Source organism: Hypomesus transpacificus, chromosome 23 (genome assembly GCF_021917145.1).
Source record: "Hypomesus transpacificus isolate Combined female chromosome 23, fHypTra1, whole genome shotgun sequence".
In the NCBI taxonomy this organism is placed as follows: Eukaryota; Metazoa; Chordata; class Actinopteri; order Osmeriformes; family Osmeridae; genus Hypomesus; species Hypomesus transpacificus.
In genome coordinates this window covers 21,342,416-21,361,924 of record NC_061082.1, presented here as the reverse complement: position 1 = coordinate 21,361,924, position 19,509 = coordinate 21,342,416, and the positions used below count along the sequence as shown (strand labels likewise).

Here is a 19,509-nt window from a genome sequence, read left to right as displayed (position 1 = left end):
AATTGTGTGAAATAATGATAATAAATCATGTTGATGCTGGTATTACATTTACATTTAGTCATTTGGCAGACGCTCTTATCCAGAGCAATTTACAGTAAATACAGGGACATTCCCCCCGAGGCAAGTAGGGTGAAGTGCCTTGCCCAAGGACACAACATCATTTTGGCCCAGCCAGGAATCGAACTGGTGACCTTCTGATTACTAGCCCGATTCCCTAACCACTCAGCCATCTGACTCTATTATAACCATCCTCGTAATAATCCCTGGTTTGGATTAAAGCTCCCCTCTAGTGGACCATACAGGTATTGTCGTCTCACTCTCTCCACTGCAGTACTGTAGTAGCCTACAGAGAAGGAGACCGTCTCCATGGCGATACAGCGCTGAGCCAAGTCGCTGTCCATCGTGCTTAACAGTGAGAACTGATTTAGTCAATGAGAAACGTTCTGCTGGCGGAGAGAGATAGAGAAAGAGAGAGGGGGAGGGAGAGAGAGAGAGAAAGAGAGAAAGAGAGAGAGAGAGAGAGAGAGAGAGAGGGGAGAGAGAGATAGGCAGGGAGGTAGAGAGGGGCATGAGGCAGGGAGGGGCAGGAGATAAGAGAGGGTTGCGGGGGTTGTCTCTGCAAATAGAGGTTGCTGAGACTGGTGAAACTGGAGCACACTGCAGCAGTCTCCCTACTGACACTCTCATCTGTCAAGACATTAGGAATCTTCACTTATGACTGTTTGTGTAGTTCTTCCCACACATACCTTTATTTGGCACATCCAAACATGTACATCCTGCTATCGGTCTCTCCCACACACACACTGACACACACAAACACTGACATACACACACTCTGACACACACACTCTGACACACACACACACACTGACACACACACAGGAGGATGCGAACACGCTTGAACGTTTATAATTCCAAATTCAAGCCCTTCAACAATATACGGATAGATTGATTGTGTACAGGATCCCCACCCACAGCAGTGAACTGGTAGAGGGACAGAGACAGAGACATAGAGGGAAAGAGAGAGAGGGGGGTAGAGGGAGATGGAGAAGAAGAGGACTCACGCAGAGCTGAGGAGAGAGGGAGCAACGGGGAAACAAGGTGAAAGACGTGAGAGCGCGCGCCGTAATCCCCTCCTCCGCGTTCGCCGGGAAAGGTGGCGCGGTTGCCGCGGCAACCGTTTCCTAGGCGCCGAGGACTTTGTGTCGGCCGAGTCCCCCCCCCACCCCCGTTGCTGCTGCGGAGTGCAGGGGTGAGGGGGGGGGGGCATCCATCACTGGCCACCAGGCAGTCAAGATCAGAATACCACCTGGAGGAAAATGTTTAGACCAGCTCAATGTGATGTGATTTGCAGACTCCACTCTCTACAAAAGCTCAATCACCCTGCATTAGCACGGAACAGTTGATTTGGAAACTGGGTCAGCATGCATACCCGTGTGTGTTTGTCTGCATGTGGATTGAGAGAGAGAGAATGACAGAGATAGATAGAGAGGGAAGGACAGAGATAAAGGGGGAGAAATCCTATCAACAGTGATAATATCTACATATTTAGCCATTCACAAAAGACGCCAGAGCTAAAACCAGGAACTCAGATCTCCAAACTTTATTCAGATTGCATCTTCTGGCAGAACATGAGAGCAAAAAGACACACACAAAAATCTGCAAGGCCATTCTCTCTCACTCCATTTGTATCTGAGCTGACAGCCAGGGGGCAGGTCTGTCTGGACGGTGCTTAAGACAGGGCATCCCATGTCAGTTAGGTAACAAGCCACACAGAGACACTCTCTGGGACTCAAGAAACAGTCTAAAAGCAGAAGTAAAATGCAGGAATAAGCACTACACACTAAAACAGACAAACACACATTACTAAGCAAGCAGCATGAACTCTCCCAGGTGTTCTCCAACACACCACAGCGAATACAACTGATATCAAAATTGTACAGAATCGTATCAAAACACAACAAAGTAAAAAGTAGTTATATCAAGCCTGGTTTCAACCCATCCCATTATTATTTATTTTTTTACAGTTCTTACAGCACATCTGTTCAAATAATACTAGTAATACTTTGACGCCGGGTCACATCACCAGGCCCCATGATTGGCACCGGTGGTCAAAAGTCAGGGAAGTAAGTCAGTCCAGATGGCATCTCAGCCATGGTAATAATCATGACTTGAAATCTGGATTAAGCACCATTATCTCATTCTTTTCCAAGTCACATGCTTTGTGGTGATGCATATGGCACCGCTCAAAGCACCACTCCTTCACCATTATCCTACAGTTAAGTATGTATATGGTTAAGTATTATATAGTGCTCGCCTCACACTATGACCATGTGGCATATCCTCCACGAATGTCATTATGGGTGTGGCACAGACAGCTGTGTGTGTGCGTGTGTGTGTGTGTGTGTCAGTGCAGCTAAGGCTAACCTCATCCGACCACAGAGAGAGAAGAGAGGTCATGCAACACGAAGAGAGAGAGGGTTTCAAGGGAGATAGATCTAATAATAGTGAATCCATTGGCAGAGACACAAAGAACAGATTGGGCCTCTTTACTTATCCCTTTTACATGTTGAAGGTCTTTAGAGAGAAGGTTAGAATTTGGGGTATGGTCTGTTTGGAATTAAAACACTGAGTGAATTGATTGATACAATCAAGAGCCGACCTGTCATTAAAAAATATCTGGTTATCTCTCTCTCTCTCTCTCTCTCTCTCTCTCTCTCTCTCTCTCTCTCTCTCTCTCTCTCTCTCTCTCTCTCTCTCTCTCTCTCTCTCTCTCTCTCTCTCTCTCTCTCTCTCTCTCTCTCTCTCTCTCTCTCTCTCTCTCTCTCTCTCTCTCTCTCTCTCTCTCTCTCTCTCTCTCTCTCTCTCTCTCTCTCTCTCTCTCTCTCTCTCTCTCTCTCTCTGAGCCTTCTCTTCTTTTCCATCCCTATTTTGGCTTTGTCTTTCTATGTTCTCATTTCTGAAAGATAATGCCTGACGTTTAGTTATTTGAGCTCTTCAGACCTGGATGAGGAGGTGTTGATGTCGACCATTTGGCTACATATCTAATAGTGGACTCAGTGCTGAATTAGATCTGAATGTCTGTACACTATCAAAGAAAGAACAAATCATGTATTGCACTACGAATATCATAAAACACAAAATGCACTTGAAGAAATCACAAAAAAGCTGCAATAAGAGTAGTTATATCAAATAGTTGAATAAAAAAACACTACCTCATAAAGTTCAATTCAATCATCATAATTCAACTTTTAAAACATGGCCAGAGTATTGAATTGCACCATGCCTGACATAAATATAATTTGTATATATTTTTTTTTAAATAAACAGTCCTATTCTTTAAAGTGAAAATAGTAAATCGTTCTACAGAATACAACTGTCTGGTCTTTTGTCACCAATGTTTTTTTTGTGTGTTTTGTTTTATATTTGAATTCCCGTTTGACCTAGCTTTCACAGTGGCCTTCTGAGTGGATGATCGTGGTAGTGAGACCCTGTTACCGGGCTGTGAGGGTTAGCTTGAGAGAGCTGTGACGGACTGGAGACAGGATATGGTACTACGGGGCGTCCTGATCATGGGAGCAGGCCTGCTACATAGACGGTCCAGTCTGCTTCAACCTGAAGACTCTGCTCAGGCAGGGAGACACTACATACAGAAGGATGTTGCCTCTATTGCAGTTGATCTGTGCGTTATGCTTCACGGTGAATCATTGCAAAGTTAAGAATTCTCAAATCTATGCCTTATGTTTATCATAGCTCCTGAACAGTTGTATGAAAAATGACAAACTCAAAATGCACGCTTTTTCTTTTCTTTTCGGAGAGTGTTTTTAGTTTTTTTAAAAAGTATATTTGGACTAGCAAATAAAAACATCTTAACACACTATACAACAAGCCTGTGATGACATGGCAAAGCATGACAGAAAACCCCTAAGTAGAACATGTGGAACACTTTCATCTCCTGCATCGCATCCTTCCTGGAGGAACAGGAAATGGAATGTCCATACCTGCCGTTAGGTTCAAAGTCATCAGCAACATCCCCCAAAAACGACAGCACTCCTATTCAGTCCCAGCATCCTCGGCGGAGGCTCCTCCTTCTCCGTGACGATAAAGCTCAAGCACCTGGTAGTGTGGCCATGCAGATTCATGCTTGATTGATGGAGTTGAAGGTAGTTTACAGCAGAAGAGGTCACTGGTGTGAGGTTGGTGTTTGGGAAGAAGGGTCCAAGAGATGCCCGCGGAGGGAGCTCACTGTTGGATCTTATTGATAGAGAGCTGGGGGGTGGGGGTAGGGGGCTGTGGTTGTGTCTTTGAACGTCTTCGATGTCAGGTGGAATTTGTAGAAAGTTCTCAACCCGTCTGAGAAGTCATGGCAGGTCACTGCTGGACTCCTGTGGATGGACAGAAACAAGAATAGAACGTTAGCATCATTAATGTGGAAGGTGAACCTGACTGACAGCCACAATGCCACGACTCATGCAGTGACAGAGTTTTCTCAACCGGGGCCTGACTGGTTACTGTCCCCATCAGTCAAACAGAGATGGATTTCAGCTGGTTTGCTTACTTTCTACAGTAAGTAAATTCCAAGCCTCGGTTTTATGAAAAGGAGGTTTGCTTTGTGAATTCGATTGAACTTTCGGAACCTTTTAAAATGTTCTCCACAGTAAGACTGTAAGTAGGCCGAATCACAGAGCTTCAATCGCCTGAATTGAGGCCAGATTGAAAAGCAAGCAATTGAAATTTGAATAAAACCAAAAAAGTGACAAGAACAGGGTAACAAAGAAAATAGGAGATAGGAGACATGCACATCGCAGTGTGTAGTTGGTAGGTTTGTGTGTGTGTGTGTGTGTGTGTGTACATGCGTGTATGTACCTGAGTACTGATCTCCATAGTATGTCTATTGTCATTAATTTCTCCCTCCGCTCTCCCTAACCAATGACGAGTCTAAAATGAACTCATGTGTGCTTCTGACAGTGAGAGCTGCTGTTTTAAGCAGGTGATCAAACTGAAGGCCAGCCAGGACTAGCTATAATCCTCTCTTTCATCTGTGCCAGGTCTTTGCCCTGTTACTCTACCCAGGCAAACCCTGTGTCACAATTACTGTTCTGACCTGGCAGACACTCCGGGCCTAATCTCAACTGTCGGAGAGAGATTGGTTTCCTCTCTGTGGAAAGATTTGCCAATCTAATATTCATAGCTCACAGGAGTGCAGTGGTGAAGGTCAGAGGGTGAGCAGTTTGTGTCAGGGGAGGAAACTGAGGGATTGAGAGAGAAGAGAGAGAGCTTGGGAATTATGCTTTTTTTTTCTCTCTGCATCTCCTTCCATTGCATAAGGGCTCCTTGCAAAGAGTCTCTCTTAGAAAGGGGTTAGAACCAATTATCACAGGCATGGTGAGCAAAGGTCTCGTTTCTTTTGTGTTTTGTATTTCAACATCCAATTTTTTGAGAGCAGGACAAATAGAACTGGACCAAAAACAGGAGAAACTCTAGTCTCTTTTACACAAATCACACCGGTCCTATAACATGTATTCAGCAACCAGCATACCTCCAGTTGTAGAATGGACTTCCTTTCATTTTGAGTACTTAAGAATAAAGAAAAGACAGATTCAATGGTCATTTCACACCCACCAACCCACACACACACAGATACAAACACACACACATACACCCACTTTTGAAATGATATTAATTATTAATTTAACTTTTTTTAAATAACCCCTATCCCAAAAACGGAACATAAACATTGACATAAGGTACATCAGAAACATGAATCCTTATTTGGAAACGGCATCCTAAAAGAAAAAAGACAAAAGCAAATATCAGGCCCAAAAAAGGCCTTGTGGTAGAAAAGTCAAGTAGTAGAATTATTCAGGATTGCTGTCCTCAGATCACCTTGGATGTTGAAGATAATTTAGCTAGTGAAGTAATATCCATAACAAATGAAAACATACTTTCTTAGAAAAACCACTTTGTCATCAATATTACATGTTATTACACTGTGAGAGTCTTAGTGGCATCTAGCCGCCTGTGAATTCACTTGATTATTTAATACAGCCAGGCTACACGAGTCCCCACTCCGTGAATGACTCCAAGGCAAATGAAACACAAACAGTTTTTATGCTCTAGGTGTCTTCAATAACCACACAGTGATTCCCAGCCATAACACACAAAGTGACTAGGTTAACATCACAGTCTGATGTTTCTTTATGTTATAATGCCTATGGTTTTTCCCAGTATTGACCTCTCTGATATGACCGGCAGAATTTTTCCATAAGGAAATGGAAGGTCAGTGATCTTGAGGGATGGCAGACATTGTAAAGTCACACTGTCACATCACCAGTTTATATATTAGGGGAAAATGAAGATCATACACCATCTACAGCATACTGCCACATTCCTCCAGATCCCGCATTTGTATTGCTTAGGAAACAAATGGTCAAGCCATGTTGCCATCTAATCCGACTGACAGAGGTGAGGACTGAGGAATGTGGTGTTCTGTAGAACATATTTAAACAAGGTATAGCTTCCTTCATCTCTTAAAAAAAAACTAAAAACTAAAGTAACACCAGACCACCCCAACATTTGTCAAATCAATCCTGCAGCATCACAGGTACAGGCAGAAACAAGTCACTGCTAAGTTTGGAAATAAAAGACAAAACTGTCTGCCAGAGTGGAGTCAGCCTACCTGTAGTGTGGATGCCCTGGAGTCGCTGGTCTCTGTGGGGCCTATGCTTCTGGGTATACTGGAGACAAAGTACCCGGCTCCTTTGGGCACGATGGGCTGCCTCACCACCACCTTCCCTTTCCGGGTCTCAGCCAAGAACAGGCTGTACCAGTAGGCGTCGCTGGAGATCAGGGTGGAGTCTGCTATGGTGGAGCTTCTCTGGCTAACGTAGCTGTTCCTGCTAACGTAGCTGTTCCTGTTGGGCGGGGGGATTTTCATGGGCTTGGGTTTGGGCTTCTGGCATTTGATCACGATGATCACCAGGATGGTGATGAGCAGCAGGAAAGAAACGGAGCCCAGGCCGATGACCAGGTACAGGTTGAGGTCGGAGAACATGTCATACTCGAAGGGTTCCTCCGTCGTCTCGGAGAACGACGTCACCATGTGCTCCACCGTCGTGATCTTGATGGTCACCGTGGCAGAAAGGGACGGCTCTCCGTTGTCCTTGGCGACGACGACCAGGCGCTGGTGGCGAGGGTCCCTGTAACTGAACATACGGGTGGTGCGGATCTCGCCGTTGTACTGGTCCAGACTAAAGAGCGTCGGGTCGCTGACCTGCAGGAGCTGGTAGGTGACACGTGCGTTCTGCTCCGAGTCCGAGTCGATGGCGATGACTTTGGCGACCAGGTGACCTTTGTCGGTGGACCTCGGGATCACCTCCTCGATGACGGAACCCTGGGCGCGCCACGGCGCCACGATGGCGGGCGTGTTGTCGTTTTGGTCCAGGATGACGATGTGGACCGTGACGTTGCTGCTGAGAGCGGGAACGCCTGAGTCCCGGGCCTCGATGTGAAACAGGAACTCCCTCTCTCTCTCAAAGTCGAAGGTCTTCAGAGCGTAAAGGTTCCCGTTCTCTGGGTTGATGGAGAACAGCATCGATATGGAGGTGTTTTGGATCTCTTTCTCCATGATGAAATAGACCAGATACTGGTTCTCGTGGAGGTCTGGGTCAAAGGCGGTGAGGGTGGTCAACAGCGCACCAGGGACGTTGTTCTCCATGACGTGGATGGTGTAGAGGGACTGTGGAAACACTGGTACGTTGTCGTTGACGTCAAGAATCTCCAAGGTGATGGTTTCATTATCAGAAAGAGGAGGTGTGCCCTTGTCTGTGACTTTAAAAGTGATGTCGTATCGGGAGATCATTTCTCTGTCCAGGGGCTTTGAAACGAGGAGTGCAAAGAACTCATCTGAGGATTTGTTGAGAACAAAGGGTAGATGTGCTTGTTGATTAAAAGTAAGTTCAACTTCTCCGTTTCTCCCGGAGTCTCTGTCGCGGGTGCTGATAACGGCTATTATCGTTCCTACGGTGACATCTTCTTTGACTGTACTTTTGAAAGATTTGACGGTTACCTCGGGATGGTTGTCATTCATGTCGGTAACAGATACCATCACTCTGCATTCTCCTGTTAATGCATTTGGGCCTTTGTCTTTGGCCTGTATGTGCATTTCAAAACTTTGACTTTCCTCAAAATCAATCACGCCCTTCACCTTGATCTCTCCAGTGTCAGGATTGAGAGAGAACATTTCTTGCGTTTTCTCCGATGTGTACAATGTGTAGGAATACGTTATCTCTGCGTTTATGCCTTCGTCAAAGTCTGTTGCGTTCAACTTAATGACTACTGTTCCAATAGGGGAGTTCTCTTTTATATTAACTGCGTATACCTCCTGATTAAAGAAGGGGGCGTTGTCATTGATATCCAGAACCCTAATAATTATGCTGGCTGTGCCTGAGCGCGCAGGGACTCCTCCATCTACAGCGGTTAATATCAGATTGTGAATTCCCTGTTCTTCTCGGTCTAAATGGCTATTGAGAACTAAATCTACGTATTTTGAGCCACCGCTTCCTGTCTGTATATCGATTGTAAAAGATTTGCTTTCGCTTAGATAATACGTTTTTATAGAATTTGCACCAACATCTGCATCCACTGCATTTGTCAACGAGAACCTCTCTCCGGGAGCAGTGGATTCTGATATGTCCAATTGCATGGTCTCCCTTCGAAAAATCGGCGCGTTGTCATTTATGTCCATAATTTCCAGTTCAACATTAAAAATGCGAATAGGGTTTTCAAATATGACATCCATTTTCAAAAAGCAAGATGTTGTCTTGCTCGTACATATGTTTTCTCTGTCTATCCTCTCTATAATGTACAGATCGCCAGTTTCTTTGTTGATATCAAGGTATTTTTTACTGTGGATGATATCAAGCTTTGCCTTGCGTCTTACCAGACTGCGAACATCAAGTCCCAAATCTGTAGCCAAGTTCGCAACAACGGAACCCTCTTGCATTTCCTCTGGAATGGAGTACCGAGTGACGGACAAAGCAGCCCCCCACATCCCACAGAACACAAAGAGAGCCGCGACCCACCCTGACCGTTTGAACGACATAATTCGCGCCATGATAGAATGATTATAGTGCAAAATAAATTGGAATCGTTTCTATTTACTTAAAATGGTTGTCTTCACATCTGTAGACTGGTGTCGATATGCTGTTCGATCGCAGCCATTCTCTTCCGCCTTGCAAAATTCATGTCGAGCCTCCACGCGGCACAGCTGAGGTAGCGTAGCCTAGGCGTTGTGTCCTAAATCTTGATGACGTCTTCTGTAGTCGTCACTTGCCATGGAATAGACTTGCTGTACCATTCAAAATAGTTTAACATCGCCATCTGGGCACGTATACTGGCCCGTGACATTTTCACACAGTGAAATACCCACACTGATCAAATTAATGAACCACTGTTATGTTCAGAGTGTTTTAAAGTAGGGTCGATAAAGCCAACACAAAATCAAAACAATAATATCAGCACCAGAGAATGTAGACAGCTCCGCATAGTGCCGTTTGCAAAGTCGTGTCAGAGTCAACTGTAAACCAGAAACGTGATTTGGCTACAGTAGCTGTCTTGAAACTAGCTAAGCTTTCTGACATTATTGAGAAGTAATTGGCTGCCCTACCCACAAATGTTGTTTTGGACAACAACAAAAATATAATAAGCTCAATAGAAAAAGTCAGGAAAAAGCCAAAAGAAAAAGTCAGGAAAAAATGGCCTAACTGCTAAGACTTATGATAAGTAAAACATTCTAAAATATAATTGTTGCACATCTACATTGACATCTACATTTAGAACTAAATGATTGAAGTGAAAAGAGAATCCAAGCCTTGTCGAGAACTATCAAACTGATTTAAAAGTAAGCTGTTGTTACACTGTTATTATGTTATTACACTGTGATTACTGTTCTTACTATTATTACACTGTTTTAATATGACACGTGTATTAAAATATTAAAAAAGCAAGTAGGAATGACTAGTTTTTACATTTGTATGTCTGAGCCCATATTTCTTTATCCTACTTTAAGTCAGTAGGCCTACTTCAACTTTGATCAGTCTTTTTAAACATGTATCTGTACTTCTACTTGAGTAATCTTTCACTCAAGGATCCTTCACTCAAGTACAAGTACAGACACTTTTGTGTGTATTTTGTCCATCTCTTATTATTGTTCGCAGCATTACCAGAATTATTAAATGAAAATATATGATTGATGCAAAATTATCTAAAACACTGCTGTATAGATGAGGTTAAATTGGTAGGCTATGTTTTAGCTTTCTCTTCATGTCTGTTAAATGAAGGGAAATTAGGTATTTTGAAATAGACTGTGATACAACTATTTTGGGTTGAAAATCTATCAAACCTTCTTGTTATGTTCCTGGTAAATCAGACTAATTAAATGTTCTCTCTGAAATGTTGTTAGTCTGATTGTCATAATGTTCCATGACTTTGTCCACACAAGAAATCTAAAAACAGAAAATAAAATTTTCTATTTTAAAAAGAAATATGAGTTCTGGTTAATGAGGCCTACAGGCCATAATTGGCCTCCCCAAAAATCAAACCTTGTAAGAACTTAAGTTGATGAAAAACATCTAACACAACACCAAAGCATGAATTATAGATTTATAATCAGCTTTAATGGTACAATCATTTTGGACCGAGAACACAGAATGAATAAACATGAAACAAACAAAACAGGAAAGTTGAATGAAGACAACAATAAATCACCACTGACAGTCAAAGTAGTTCTTGAACGTTAGAATGTTTCAGTGTTCAGTCTCTCAAGATTCAATGTCCCTCATTTGAAGAAGTGGTTGTTGATCAGGGAATCCTCTCTCTCCAGACCCTGCTCGTAGTGAGACACCAGCCTCCTCTTCTTCCCAAAGGTGGAGAAGGAGTTGTAGACGTCCAGCTCCCCTCTCAGGGCTGGCTTTAGCGTGCAGTACCCAGATGGCGTGCCGGGTATGTAAACGTTGTGCTGATAGTCCGGTGGAGGCTGGGCTGAGGGGGGTTGTGTGTACCTTGGGGTCCAGGAATGGTCTGGGACCCCCCCGATTCCTTGATGGGACATCTTGTATTCTGTTACCATAGCACATCATGTTATTAGATGATTTTCTACAATGATGTTTATGAATTTAAGGGGCAGTGTCTTTCAATGGTTTGTCTATTTGTGTGCGTTTTAATTTGTTTGTTTCAGTCATGTGACAGGAAACCGTGGAGGTGGACCGTGGTGTGGTACGTACCCCGGGCGTGGCTTCCCCAAGTCCAGTACTGAGGGGGTGCAGGGCAGGAGAAGCCATCTGGATCCTGCCTGGGCCTCGGTGGAAGGGTCCGCTCCATGTTCACAGAGCTGTAGCTTTGGAGAGGAAATGGAAAGGTCACACATTTACAAAATGTACACCAAGGGGGCCTCGTATTTGTGCATGTGTGTGAATGTGTGACTGGAAGTGTGAGTACGTGTGTGTGTGTATGTGTGTGTGCGGTGGTGGTGGGGTTCACCTCTTGTGTGCTGAATTCCGTTGATTTTTTGTCAATGTCCAGTCCTTGTTTGCTTGCTTGAGCTGGAAAAATAGCATAGAGGCAAAACTATGAGACATAGAATAGCAATGCAGATAAGTGAGTAAGGGACAGCTCGCTACCACAGAAGCCTAGTCATTCAGCATATGGCGTGATGTAACGGACCATTTTAAACGCTACATTAAGAATGCATCACTTTAAGTATGTAAGTATGTAGACAGTTAAATAATTGAGCCCATATTATTTAGGCTACATCATTTAGCATTTGGGCGCGCAAACAGAATACGGCACAGGCTGCACCTATTTGGATGAGGTAAAAAAAACTAAGAAACAAATAATATAATGCGAGAAAATACCGTTCATTGACCTGTTATATTTGTATTTCAACGATTATTTCAAATCGTTATTTTATTTTATTTGATATTTGTGACCCTAGTTTTAGTTATGTATATATAGGACGTCCTGTATGCAAAACGATCGTGCGTAATGGCGCGTGAAATGCATTAATTTGATTCCGAGCACCAAACACAAGTTTGATAGTCATTGTACTATAATTACATTATCATTTTTTATTATAATCTAAAATATAATAACATATATGAAAACGTTGGTCCCTTGAAGTAACATTTACCTCGTTTGGACTTGTAGCTCCGTTGTTGACGAACTGCCTGCTGTCGTGTAAGTTCCATGCCGAGGTGAGGTACTCGCTGGTCTTGGTGTTATTCTGCGGCGCTTCAGTTATCGGGCTGCATGGCTTCAGGAACATGAAATCACTCTTGGAGGATTCCGGGGTCAGACACATCTTGTAGCAGTATGCCTGGGACAGCGGGCCGCTGCTACCAGGCTCCACGCACTTCGTGCTTCCTTTGGTGCCTGTGGATATCTGCACGTTAAGGTTGGACTTCTTGTACACGTCCGTGGCGGACTCTTCTGACGGAAACCCGCAACAAGCGCTGACAGAGAAACTGTAACCTCGAATGGAATGTCTGTCCCTGTAACCCTTTATCGTTGCCAGGACAATAATAGCCACCAGAAACGTGAACGAGATGGCGCCCAGGGTTACTATTAAGTACAAAGTAAGGTTAGAGCGGTACTGGGGGCTCAACGCGAGGTCACCGAAATCAGGCTGCAATTCTGGCACGCTGTCAACAACTGACAGGATGATGGAAACTGTGGCCGAGAGCGGCGGCTGACCGTTGTCCTTGACCAGGATGTCCAGCCTTTGCCTTATGGGGTCTTTATCAACCAAACGGCGAATCGTCCTGATTTCACCCGTATACAGGGCAACGCTGAACAAACTGGGGTCTGTAGCCTGCAGCACCTGATAGAAAAGACGCGAGTTTTGACCTGCGTCTGAGTCCGTCGCAGTGATTTTCGTCACTAGGTAACCAGCATCCACTGTTCTGGGCACCACTGCAGTCGCCGCCGTGCCGTTTACTGGTACAGGTGATAGGATGACAGGAACATTGTCATTTTGGTCCAGAATAAACACGTTTACAGTAACGTTGCTGCTCAGTGGAGGGAAGCCGGCATCTTGAGCTTGGACTAAAATCTGAAAGTTTCTTAGCTGCTCGTAGTCGAATGAACGCAGTGCGTAAATGTTGCCGTTGTCAGAGTTTATGGACACGTAGGTGGACACGGGCATCCCCTGTATGTCACCCTCCAGGATAGAGTAGGACAGATATGAGTTTTGGTCCGAATCAGGATCAATGGCCGTTATGGAGCAAATAGAGGCTCCTGGTGCGTTATTCTCCGTCAAATACACTGTGTAGGAAGGCTGCTTGAATCGGGGTGCGTTGTCATTCATGTCTGACACTTCGACGAGTATTGTTTTCCTTGTAAATAGAGGAGGCGCGCCCATGTCTCTCGCGGTGAGTGTGATATTATACTCGGGCACTCTCTCTCTGTCAAGAAAATCGCTAGTGACTAATGTGTAGTAGTTCTTAAAAGAGGAATGGAGCTGAAAAGGGACGTGATGCGGAATTTCACAGTCAACATTCCCATTTTCACCGGAGTCCTTGTCCATTACGCTGATAACGGCTATGACCGTTCCTGGAGGCGCATCCTCTTGGACAGGTGTGGAGACGGACGTTAAAATCACCTCAGGAAGGTTATCATTCACGTCTAAGATATTAACCAGCACTTTACAGTGAACAGCCACGGCCGATGGACCCTTATCTTTAGCTTGAACATATATCTCGTGCATCCGAGCCTTCTCATAATCAATTAGTCCTTTGACTTTGATCTCTCCGGTGCCCGAGTCAACGCTGAAAAGCTCGCGCACCTTCATGGGGGCATGCCCACTGAATGAGTACGTGATATCAGCGTTTGGACCCTCATCAAGATCTGAGGCATTTAGCTTAATCACCACTGTGCCTTTAGGTGCATTTTCCACAAGCCTCACTCTGTAAAACGACTGGTCGAACACCGGAGCGTTGTCATTTGCATCCAAAACTGTTATGTTGATCTGTGCAGTTCCAGAGCGCTCGGGCGAGCCTCCGTCCACAGCAGTCAGAACCATCTGGTGTGTTTTCTGCTGCTCTCTGTCCAGCGAGTTCTGCAGGACTAATTCTGCAAATTTGCTGCCATCACTCCGCGTCTGGATGTCCAAAACAAAATGTTCGTTCACACTTAACAAATATGAGCGCAGAGAATTGCTCCCGACATCCAGGTCCTGCGCGCTCTCCAAAGGAAAGCGGGATCCGGTAACCGCGGACTCGGATATGTCCAAATTAAACTCGCCCCACGGAAAACTGGGAGAATAGTCATTCACGTCTAAAATCTCTACCTCTACTCTGTAGAGTTCTAAAGGGTTTTCTATGACCACTTGCAGATGAAAGGAGCACGAGATGCTTTGCTCACAGAGTTCCTCGCGATCTATTCTTTCATTAACAAACAAAACTCCGTTTTCTAAATTCACCTCCAGATACTGTTTTTTTGCACCTGACACAATTCGAAACCTGCGAGCGGAAAGTCTCTCGACATTTAAGCCCAGGTCTTCCGCAATATTTCCAACGAAAGCCCCGTGCTCGAGCTCTTCGGGGATTGAGTAGCGAATTTGTCCCCAAACTAAATCCAGGACGCACGCTAGTGCCAGACAGGTCACCTGCCATTTTCGCGACAGTCGTCTCTTCGCACCCCGTAGGTCCATTTGCACAAAGCAAAGTCCGGATTAATTAAACAAATGCGGCAATAGTGCCATAAAATAACGTTTCTTTAAACACGTGTAGAAGTTTATACATTTAAAGTAAATGTAACACAAACATTAAACTGAATCTAATCTGACGGACGGACTGCATCCAAAACTTGAAGCTGACGCAGTGGTCAGTCTCGTGCCATCCGAGTGAATGTCTGCGAACATTGTGAGTGAAGAGGAGAGGAGAGAGGGAGGGAGGGTTTGTGTTTGGAGGCGGCTCGCACTGATTAGCTTTGTTGTGCTCTGTCTGTGTGCGCGCGTGTGCGTGCGTGCGTGTTTATTGGCTCAATCCCAGCATCCCAAAACTAAAATCAACATCTGTTCTTAAACCCATTTCAATTGCAACACATTAATCTTCAGCACCAATCAAACTCATCACAAGCGCCCAACGTTTACAAATAGGAGACTAAAACCACACATTAACAAAATTATCATCCAACGTGGAAAATAAAATGCATTTTTATTTCATTTGACAGGAACAGGCTCCTTTCAGCACAGCTTTCTCCTGTTTCAGTAAACCCAGCTTTCTCCTGTTTCAGTAAACCCAGCTTTCTCCTGTTTCAGTAAACCCAGCTTTCTCCTGTTTCAGTAAACCCAGCTTTCTTTTAAAACATGTCTGTGAGGGAAAAAACGGTTTATTTAAACACGGTTTAAGACGGTTTCGTTATAAGAAGATGGGAGGAGGCCGAGGTTTCGACATGTCGTCTTCTCACCGGGGAGAGGTTATTCTCTCATCCCTCCATCACACTGACTCCACCGCTGTAAAATTCAGTCCAATCCCCTTGTTTTAAATAAGATCAAAACACAATCTGTCTACAGGAATGAAACCGCGACAGATGGCGAGGTTCTCCATGGGCTCGTGCTCTTTTTAATTAATGGAGTAGGGATTAGAGGGCATTTATCCAGGATCATTATAGCGAACAGAAGAATTAAGATATTTTGTGAGAAATAATCCCGCGGCTATCCGTGGGATGCACGTGCTGTTATCTCTGGTGTAGTTACATTGACCTGCTTAAAACCCGCCTTAAGTGCATTCTCAACGTTATTTAACCCAAAGTGGAAACATAACTTGACTGCTAAGTGGCCGGTCATTTCTAGACAAACACATTAACGGATAAAAAATACAAAGAGATTACAACACTCACACACATTCACTGTAGGTCTATATAAATGTCCCCCATAATCCATTCGGACGTGGTTTTATTTACAGACCAAAGTAAAGCTGTGAAACGGCAGATGTGCATACGGCACAGTAGATTATATAGGGCAGTTATCAGATTTAACCTGGTTCCAGATATAGCTTGATAGCTTACGCGTGCCACATTGGCTTGTGCAGAGGCAATTTCAGGTATCCTATTAAGTCAGCTAACCGTTACGAAATGTGAAAGTTACACGACGCCACCATCCTTATGAAAAAAGAAAGCCAAGAAATGATTCAAACCAACTTTTATCTGTGTTTCACAGTGCCAGTAGAGGGAGGCAAACCCTCAATATCAGCCTGAATTACCTGAGTCAACTATGGTCTCTATTTGTCTCTCTCCATTTGTCCAAAACTCCTGTCTACCCACCACGCAACCACTCCTCCCGTTCCAGAGATGGTGCTGGGTGCCACAGACACAGAATGCCAGGAATGTGTTCAACGCTCTCTCTCTCCAATTCTCTCCTCTCTCTCTATTTCCATCTCTCCTCCTCTCTCTCTCTCTTTCTATCTCTCTCCCACTCTTTCTCCCTCTCTATCTCTCCCTCCCAGCACAGCATACACAAAAACTTGTGTGCATGTCTGGAACGTCCATCAATCTGGATGAGGGCAGATTCAACCAGTCTATCTATGCAATGGTGAAACAACGGCAGGGGGATAATCTACTAATCAAACATGCTCAGTGTGAGCAACAGGAAGGATAGAGAGAGGGAGAGAGATGGAGAGAGGGAGTAAAAGAGAGTGAGCTAGAGGAAGAGAGAGATAGAGGGGGGGGGTGAGAATACAGAGGTAATGAGCAATTAAGAGAAACATATAGAGTGGGAGAGGGAATGAGAGGGAGAGATAGAAAGGGGATCTAAGGAGATCTACTGCAGCAGCTACAGCACCTGTTAATCAGCTGAGTAAACATCAGAATTCCCTCGGAAAAGCAGCACAAACCCGAGTAGGAAAACGCTGCAGTGAAGAGTCCTGGCTTGCACCTGGACGCAGCACATATGTTGGTTTAAAAACACCTACAGAAACCACAGACGTGAAGATAAAACCAACCTATGAATACAACATTGGAAGAATAAGGACAAACCTCTGAAGAGGTGAATGAATGAATTAAATCCTCAGCAGAACTTTAATCCAGTGATATATGGGAACTGGGGGGATTTTTTTGAATATGCAACCTCTTGGTTTGCAGTCAAATGTTGTACGACTGAGCTACACCCACCTGTCTCCAAGATGTGAATCTTAACAAGTCTCAGTGTGCAGTTCCACCATGAGCCACATGGGGCCAGCACTGTCGACGACACATCGAACAGTTTCATGTTGTGTCATTTGCGTAACATATCAGTTGAGTTTGTTCTGGTGCCCCACATGCAGGTGTAGCTTGATAACACGAGAGATACAGAACATATCTGTGAATAAGAGGATAACAAGAGCGTGAGTCAAGCTAGCAGTGCCAAGGACAAACACCTGCCTGCCACCTGGAGCACCACAGACAAACACATCACACAACTGTTTTCTTTTTTTCTCTGCCTTTGGCTAAGTGTGGCAGAGGATCAGAAGATGACCTTGGTGTGTGTGTGTGTGTGTGTGTGTGTGTGTGTGTGTGTGTGTGTGTGTGTGTGTGTGTGTGTGTGTGTGTGTGTGTGTGTGTGCGTGCGTGCGTGCGTGCGTGCGTGCGTGCGTGCGTGTGTGTGTGTGAGCAGGTCTGTGTGTGCGCATGTGTTTGAGTGTATGGAGTGTGTGGAGAAGAAACAGAAAGAAGTACAGTAATATGTACATTCACACTGAAACCACTTTGTTTTCCTTCAGTCCTCAAGACACAGATAATGGGGCATTACTCTGCTAAAAATTCAAACTATATTAATACATGAGTGTTATTTACTTATAACACTCTTCATCCACAATCTTTATGCATGTAATTAACTTTGTTATTGTGGCGATCGATCTGGTCCTCTCATTTCAATGCACTTCTCAGTCCATCGTCAATCCTTCTCGCCGTTTGCTCTGTTTACTTCTGTGATGACACTGGAATGTTTGTCACACAACTGCGCATCCCTCCAGCCTTTCTGCCTCAGGTTCGGCACCAGCACCCTGTCTGACAGGCCCAGGGAAACCATGTTCCACGACACAGACCTCCAACACGACCTCATACTTCAGGTCCCTGACAACCGCCAATCCTGGGAGACAACTTCCTGTAATGGGTAGGTTTCCTCCAATCACATTGCAGCTCTGGTATGAGTGACAGGAGGCTCAAGCAGAAGGCCATGGCTGTCTGATGTGTCCCATACAAATACTGTGTTTAAGTCTAAAGTTACTCCAATACAGTCTATGACAGCAATATTCAGGTCAAGTCTTTCCACTAAATATGGTTCTGTTGTTTTAAAAAATCTCTTCAAGCTCTTTGTGGTTTACTAACCTTCAAATAGTTAATATAGAGGCACATGCGCTGGCAGTCCGTGTTCTCATGAAGTTCACCCAAACCAGTAGGTTTTATATCTCTCACAGGAACAACATGTCATCTGTCTGTAGTTAGGGGAAAGGTGGATTCTACCTTCAACACAACTTTAACCTTTAAACCAATTTAGTCTTTATTACAGCTTAGGGACAATGTGTCTTGTACTACAAGTAGTCAGTGAACTTCTTCTAGCCCTCTCTTTAACCTCATTATGTCTCTCTCTCTGTCCCTCTCTCTCCTTCTCTTTCTCCACCTCTCACTTACTCTATCCTTGTCTCTCTCACACACACACACACACACACACAAACACACACACACACTGTCTCGCTCTCTATCCCTGTCTTTCTCTCACACACAGTCTATTGCTCCCCCTCTCTCTCTTCCTTTCTCTTGCTCCCTCTCTCTCTTCCTTTCTCTTGTTCTCTCTCCCTCTCTCTTTCTCTTGTTCTTTCTCCCTCTCTCTTCCTTTCTCTTGTTCTCTCTCTCTCTCCCTGTCCCTCTCTCTTTCTCTTTCTCTCTCACTTGTTCAACACTCCCAGCAGATAATCTATTCCAGAGAAAAGGCAACGGTGGAAAACGCATAACAAGTGCACATACTTCTCCTCACGCCAAGAGTGAAATAATAAAGCGAGAGGAAAAATTGGAGTGGGAGACAGACAGAAAGGGTGGGAGCCTGGGAGAGAAATACATTGTTTATTCTAACTCAAAGTTAGGCCTTTTGTTGTGGTGGGGACCTGTCTTACATTACGTCTGAACTGCTTTCAAAGTCAGGAAAGGCAAAGGATGAGCCAAGACAGACTGTTTGTCTGACTGTCTGAGCGTCAGAGAGAGAGAGAGAGGGAGAGAGAGAGGGAGAGGGAGAGGGAGAGGGAGAGGGAGAGGGAGAGGGAGAGGGAGAGGGAGAGGGAGAGGGAGAGGGAGAGGGAGAGGGAGAGGGGGAAGGAGGGCAAGTGAGAGAGGGAGAGAGAAAGGGAGGGAGAAAGGGAGGGAGGAAGATAGCAACTCTTAAGATATGTTCTGTGTGACAACAAGATGTAAGTCATGATAAAAGACCTTCACGACAAGTTCTACTGTATTTACACCGTGACACCATCTGCAGAATATATTTAC

The 19,509-nt window shown here is 44.6% G+C and overlaps 3 protein-coding genes across 4 annotated transcripts in view; all 3 read right to left on the bottom strand.

Moving 5' to 3' along the window:
* Positions 1-2,867: 2,867 nt before the first annotated feature.
* Positions 2,868-9,266, bottom strand: LOC124485479 (protocadherin alpha-C2-like). Of its 2 annotated transcripts, none has more exons than XM_047047112.1 (2): positions 6,680-9,266; positions 2,868-4,385 (listed from the first exon to the last, which is right to left on the bottom strand). In XM_047047112.1, the coding sequence occupies exons 1-2, from the start codon at positions 9,113-9,115 to the stop codon at positions 4,362-4,364; spliced, it is 2,460 nt and encodes an 819-aa protein (XP_046903068.1). In that variant the 5' UTR covers positions 9,116-9,266; the 3' UTR covers positions 2,868-4,361. The 2 variants fall into 2 exon arrangements, with proteins under 2 accessions (XP_046903068.1, XP_046903069.1); XM_047047113.1 differs by lacking the exon at positions 2,868-4,385 and adding an exon at positions 5,529-5,576.
* A 1,513-nt stretch (positions 9,267-10,779) lies between these two features.
* On the bottom strand, positions 10,780-14,707 carry LOC124485476 (protocadherin beta-15-like). Its single transcript, XM_047047110.1, has 4 exons — positions 12,188-14,707; positions 11,539-11,600; positions 11,283-11,395; positions 10,780-11,118 (listed from the first exon to the last, which is right to left on the bottom strand). The coding sequence occupies exons 1-4, from the start codon at positions 14,705-14,707 to the stop codon at positions 10,838-10,840; spliced, it is 2,976 nt and encodes a 991-aa protein (XP_046903066.1). The 3' UTR covers positions 10,780-10,837.
* Positions 14,708-19,404: 4,697 nt separating this feature from the next.
* Positions 19,405-19,509, bottom strand: part of LOC124484913 (protocadherin alpha-7-like) — a 1,147-nt gene continuing 1,042 nt past the window's right edge. Inside the window, exon 2 of the mRNA XM_047046030.1 lies at positions 19,405-19,416. Within this exon, the coding sequence (XP_046901986.1) occupies positions 19,405-19,416 (12 nt within the window). The remainder of the gene's footprint in view (positions 19,417-19,509) is intronic.

Excerpts from the sequence above, each read along its gene's own strand:
- LOC124485476 (XM_047047110.1), bottom strand. The coding sequence starts at position 14,707 with ATGGACCTACGGGGTGCGAAGAGACGACTGTCGCGAAAATGGCAGGTG. Across the intron at positions 11,396-11,538 it reads CGGAATTCAGCACACAAGAG|CTACAGCTCTGTGAACATGG; the intron begins GTGAACCCCACC and ends TCCTCTCCAAAG. Across the intron at positions 11,119-11,282 it reads TTGGGGAAGCCACGCCCGGG|AATACAAGATGTCCCATCAA; the intron begins GTACGTACCACA and ends CTATGGTAACAG.
- LOC124485479 (XM_047047112.1), bottom strand. The coding sequence starts at position 9,115 with ATGGCGCGAATTATGTCGTTCAAACGGTCAGGGTGGGTCGCGGCTCTC. Across the intron at positions 4,386-6,679 it reads CCAGGGCATCCACACTACAG|GAGTCCAGCAGTGACCTGCC; the intron begins GTAGGCTGACTC and ends GTCCATCCACAG.